At 60.7% G+C, this 5,702-nt stretch overlaps 1 protein-coding gene across 2 annotated transcripts; it reads right to left on the bottom strand.

Moving 5' to 3' along the window:
• Nucleotides 1-736: 736 nt before the first annotated feature.
• LOC311173561 (UPF0450 protein C17orf58) lies at nt 737-4,797 on the bottom strand (the record flags this gene model as incomplete). 2 transcript variants are annotated; one of them, XM_084237595.1, is made up of 4 exons in its annotated part: nt 737-927; nt 1,545-1,739; nt 1,980-2,513; nt 4,722-4,797. In XM_084237595.1, 4 exons carry the CDS (start codon nt 4,795-4,797, stop codon nt 737-739), a joined length of 996 nt encoding a protein of 331 aa, XP_084093721.1. The 2 variants fall into 2 exon arrangements, with proteins under 2 accessions (XP_084093721.1, XP_084093722.1); XM_084237596.1 differs by having other exon boundaries at nt 1,545-1,736.
• Between the last annotated feature and the right edge of the window lie 905 nt (nt 4,798-5,702).

The raw sequence follows: 5,702 nt of genomic DNA, 5'->3' as shown, positions 1-5,702 counted from the left end.
TTTACAAACACAAACATGATACTTGGTCTTAATAGAAAGATGACATCAGATACACCCAGAAAATGTTCAGCATTGGGACAGCTTCCAGTTCAGCGCACACACACCAAAAAAAAAAAAAAAAGTAAGTTTTTAGGACAGGAAAGCAAGAAGAAATACTATCTTACATTTTGGTGCAGCAGGAACACTTGTTTGAATATTTTGCTTGAATGAAGTCCATTAAGTGTAAAACTTTAATACTTGTCTTGGGCACTGACCCTAGTGTTTGCTCTAAATGACATTTCATACATGTCTTTGCCTAGTGTACTTAACAGTATGTACAGAATTTTAAATGTGATGCTTTGAGTATAAATTTGGTTTGATACGTGATATAGACTATTCAAAGTTGTATATTTTAAATCAAGGAAATGTTTTGTGAACTATTTCTACTGAAGAATGTATTTAAATTAAAATAATTAAAAATAAACAACATGAAGCAGTGATCTGTTAACTGGACAGGTCAGTTATCTGAACCATGTGCATAAGGCACCGCCAGAGCTCAGAAGCACACGATTTAAGAACCATTTGGTAAGGAAGAAGGTGACGTCAAGGTTAGAGATGGCACTAACTATGCAATGAGTTCACAAAGGCGCTGTGTGCCCTATTCTAACGGGAAACCCCGTTACGCCATAATAGACCTTCCTTTTTTGTAGCTGAATTCCAAGTCTCCGATGATCCAAAAATGCCAGGATGGCAAGTGTCAAATGCATTGGGTGTGAACTGCACTTTGAACTTGCCCATCCCTTTTTCTGTTAAATCTCTTCACGTAGCTGCTGCTGCTCCTCAGCAGTCCATCTCCCGGTCGAAGGCGGCCTCTCAGGACCTGGAGCAGAGAGGTCGGGAGCTGCCGTCTCTTATGGTAGATGTGCCCCATCACGATGTACCTGCTGCCTGAAAAGTAACGAAATAAAAACCCGCAGAGTTTCACGCATGCCAGGAAACAACAAGATAATACAAGAAAAGTCTGATTATCCTGCTGTACATGTTGGGACTCGGACATTTACGTTGCAGACAACAGGGGAAACAGGCTGGCGACGCTCAGGGGCTCACCAGAGCAGCAGCCAGAAGAAAAGAATAAACGCAGTCTCGGCGTATCCGCAGGATTTTCCACCCCATCTCGCTAGAAAGACGTGGGAGTGGGTGCCCTTCCCTACGCGACCCCCAAAAAAGCCATTTCTAAGCTCAGTTCTGAACAGACCCCCTTATGCTCTTTCCTGTCAACGGTATTCTCGTCCTTCGCCAGCAATCCACAGAGTACCCGTTCTGTGCCCGTCCGTGCCCGTTCTGTGCCCGCCCGTGCCCGTTCTGTGCCCGTCCGTGCCCGTCCTCGACCCGAGGCGCGGAAGGGGGTGTGGGGCTCAAATCACAGTGACCGAGCCGACGCCTGTCTAAATTCTATTCGCTTTATAACCCCCCAAAAGCGCTGGGGTGACCGACGCGCGGGCCGCGGCCTCCAGCTCACAGGCGGAGGCACCCGGGACAGACAAAGGGTCGGGCCGCGCCAGTACCGGGTTTCAGCTCCGGGCACGGGCGGCCGCAGGCGGCGGCGTCCAGGGCCAGCAGGTGGACGCGGAGGAAGAAGCCGTCGGGGGCGACGTACAGGCGGCTCATCTTGTACAGCCCGTCCCGGGCCAGCAGCAGCGTCACCAGGCGGACGCCCGCGCCCAGCGTGTCCACGTCGTGCACGATCCCGTTCACGGCTGCTCGAGACACAAAGAGTTCGGACAAACGCGGAACACGCAGTTCCTCCCCCCGCCCGCCCCCCCGACGGGGCCCGGGGCCTGTGCTGCGCGTGCCCGGGCGGGGGCGCGGGGGTGGCCTGCGGGGGTCCGCGCGAGCGCGCGCGCGCGCCGAGGGCTCGGACGGGCTCGCACGGGCTCGGACGGGCTCGCGGCGGCCGGGTGGGGGCGGGGGAGGGCGGGGGAGGGCGGGGCGGGGCTCACCGAACTCGCTGGCGCAGTAGGCCTCGCGCTCGTCCAGGTCCGCCCCGCAGGCGCGCGCGCAGGGCTCGGCGCCGGGGCCCGCGTTCCTCCGCGGAGGCCCGAGGCGCGGCGCGGCGGGCGCGGGCCCCGGGGGCGGCGCGGCGGCGCGCGGCCGGTTGGGGTGGGCGGGGCCGGGCGGGGCCTCGGCGGCGCGGGCGGGCGCGCGCGCGGCGGGAAAGCGCAGGGCCCGGGCGCGCGCGCGGCGTGGGGCGTCCTCCGGCGCGGGCGCGCGGCGCGCGGACGGGCGGTTCTCGGCCTGCGCGAGGCGCGGGCTCGGCGGGCCGGCGGGCGCGCGCGCGGCCTCCCGGAAGCCGGCGCGGTTCTCGGCGGGCGGCGGGGGCTTCCGGGGCGGCGGGTCGGGCCAGGGGCCGGGGGCGGCGTCGGCCGCGCGCGGGCGCCGCGGGGCCTGGGGGACGGGCTGCGCGCCGGGCCCCCGCGTCTCCGCTGCGCTCGGGCCGCCGCCGGGGCCGGGCTTCCTGCTGTGGGGCGGCGAGGCTGTGGGGACAAGAGGGGAGACCGGGAGGCCGTCAGGGGGGCGCGGAGCTGAGGGAAGACGCGAGGCCCCGGGGCCGGGGGGCGGGAGAAGCGGGGGGGGGCGCAGAGAGGCCGGAGGGGAAGGGGCGTCTGCGGGGAGGCGACTGGGGAGGGGCGCGGGGGGGTGGGGCCGGGGGAGGCCGGCGTGGGCGGGAGACCCCGGGGGTGCGGAGAAGCGCCTCGGGCCAGAGCGGCCCAAGGGGCTGGCGAGGAGGAGGCTCTGGGGAGGGGGCGGCCCTGGGGCGCCTGGACGGCACCTGCGAGGGGCGAGGGGGAGGCGGGACGCCCGGAATTGGAGGGCGAGGAACGGGCGTTAGCGAGGAGGGCGCCCCTGTCATGGGGGGGGGGGGCCCACGCCCCCTCAGCTTCCAGAAGGCCGAGCCCCGGCCCTGTTTCCTTCTGCCGCAAAGGAAGAGGGGGCTGAGGGGCTCGCCCCCCAAGAACGAGGCCAGCTGAGACCCTTTTTTCTCAGCACTTGAGAGTCAGGGGCCCGAGGGGAACGTCTCGTTGTGCTCAGGGCTCTTCTCAGACGAGGGGCTCAGACCAGCCCAACAGCCTGTTTGTTCTAGGACTAAACATCTCTGACAACTTTGCTTCAATAACAAACTCTTTTTGCCCTTTCTTTAATATATATATAAACATCCGCCTTTTTGCTATTTACAGTTTGTTGAGAAAGTACCCAGAGCAAACCCCGGGGGGGGGGGGGGGGGAGGTCTCGTGTTACAGGTTGTCCTAATTGTTCCAGCGCCCCTGACAACACAACTATTTGGTTTTCCCATCCGTGTTTACACTGTCATCTGGGTCTGCAGAATCGAGCACTTGGGAGTGGATTTTTATCTGGCTTCTTGGACACCACTTACTGGTAAACCCCAGCTAAGAAGGATTTTTAAAGCCTGCCTGGCAGGCGGAGGCCCCTGGTTGACTATAAAAGCCCACACATCCCCTTCCATTTTTTTTCTCCTCCTCTGATGGTGGGAGAAGCAGCTCCTACAAGGCAGGGCACGAAAGATCGTTTGTAAAATTATTCATGATCTTCCCCAGCTTTGCACACAGGTTGGGGAGCGCACTTCAGCCAGACTGGCAGCTGGGCAGCTTTCCATGCCCAGTTACACAATCTCGTCTTGCCATTTGCCCGGGTCCAGAGCCCTCCAAGCGGGCACGGGCACCGGCCTCTTCTTACTCTCTTGCTGCCGTTTTAACGGCTGCGTTTCGGCATTTTCTCTCCTCTTGGGCTGCAGAGCTCGGTCCGCCCATCGGCGACTTTTGCAACACTTCATTGAAGGCGATTTATCTTGCCAAATGGACAATCCTCTTCAACATCAGCTTTCACCCAACAATAATAGCTGGTTACAGTCCGTGTTTTTGCAGAGAGGTTGATTCTGACTCATTCTGCTCGACGTCGTCCCATCCACAGCTGAATAAAGTCCTGGTGGAGATCCAATTCCTGACTCTCAACTGCTGACCTCCCAACTGCTTCCCCATAGATAGCACCATCTGTTGTCATGGGAAAGATGGCCTGATATTTGGGTTAAATGCCACTGAAGTCATTCAATTTCCTTTTGGAAAAATAACCCAAAGCCAATCGCACCGCGAGGTGCGGAAGCTGTTTTTCCCAGAGATAGTGAACCAAACACCCAAGCCCCCGGCAAACAAAACCACCTTCCCGCAGAGCAGCCCTGGTTTCTCGCTCCCGCGGTCGCTTCTTTCCCTGCCAGGCAGGACACTCGGTGGTTAAAGACTCAGGTGCCCCGAGGCATTTGCTGGGGCTGCAGGGCGAGGGGGGAAGGTCCGAGCCCGGCTCCCCGCCCTCCGCCCCGGCCGCGCACCCGGCGCTCGGGTCCCCGGGGGACCCAGCGAGCCGCCGCCCGGCTCCCGAAAGGCGCCCCGACCCCTTCTGACACTTTCCCTCGGCGGCGCCGGGGCCGCTGCTTAACATGCAAAGTTTCCTCCAGCCCGCCCGGCTCGCCCGAGAGCCTTCCAGTGGCGGGGCTGGCTCCTCTCCGAAAAGGCTGCCAAGACACACAAAATCTTGGGGACGCATTTTGCTCCTCTCGAGCAGAACATCCGCGCAGACCGGGGAGCTCCTCGGGGCGCGCGCTGACCCCGGCTCGGCCCCCCGGATCGCGCCTCCCCCGCGCCCCGGCCCCGCGCCCCGCGCCCCCAGCCTACCTTTCCTCTCCGCCCCCGGGGCCTCGGGAGCGGATCCCACGAGGAGACAGAGCAGCCAGAGAGCTCGAGCTGTCATTCTCGTAGACACGCTCCCAGACTCTGAACCCCAGCCTGGGCTCGGGCGCTTTCTCTCCCCCACCCTCCCCACACCCCCACCCCCGCTCATGCTAATGAGGGGCAGCCTCGGGGAAACGAGCATCCCTCACCAGCAGACCATGCAACAGCCCCGAGCCGCGAGGGCTGCTCCCCGCCTCGGGGGGCGCGCACGTGGCCCCTCGCCGCGGTCCCGGGGCGCGCCTGTCCCGGGAGAGCCGCGAACCCGGCGCTGGGAACCTGCGCGGGGCGCGGGCTGGGCCGGGAGGGGGGGCCTTTCGGGGGTGGCGGGTCGAGAGTGAGGGTGTCGGGGGGCCGGGGGAGAGGGTAGGGAGGCAGGAGGGATGGATTTGTCGAGATCAAGTTAACAGCAAGTAGATGAACGAGCGCTCGAGCCGCCCGGGCGCGTGAATCAGGGGATTCCAGGGGACAGAATTCACCCGGGAGCGCTGCAGGCAGCTTCTGGAGAGCTCCAGTCGCTACATCCTAAGTTTGTTTAAACTATTTTACTGTATATACAATATACTCGAGAACAAGAAGGGGGAGGAAGCCTCCAGCCAAAAGAGCTTTTCTTCGCCTTTCCTTACCCTCCCCCAGCCCAGCCCCCTGTGAATTCAGTATCTGTCAAGAGTTGAATTCATCCATCAAGCCCCTGCAAAGTGCCTTTTACCTGCCAGGTGTCAGGTGCTTGGGGGCAAAGATGACTTAGCACCTTCCCAGATCTCCAGTGATAGCTCATCTAAAGGAAGATGGAAGTTTTTTTTTTCTTTCTAAGAAAAATAAACTCATTCCCTGCTTGGTTCTGATTTTTTTTTTTTAAAGATTTATTTATTTATGCATACAAGAGCTGGGGTACAGGCCAGAGATGAGGGGGGTGAGAGGATTCAC

This window comes from Talpa europaea, assembly GCF_964194135.1.
Source record: "Talpa europaea genome assembly, chromosome: 7".
Classification (NCBI taxonomy): Eukaryota; Metazoa; Chordata; class Mammalia; order Eulipotyphla; family Talpidae; genus Talpa; species Talpa europaea.
This window is presented reverse-complemented; position numbering and strand designations above follow the sequence as displayed.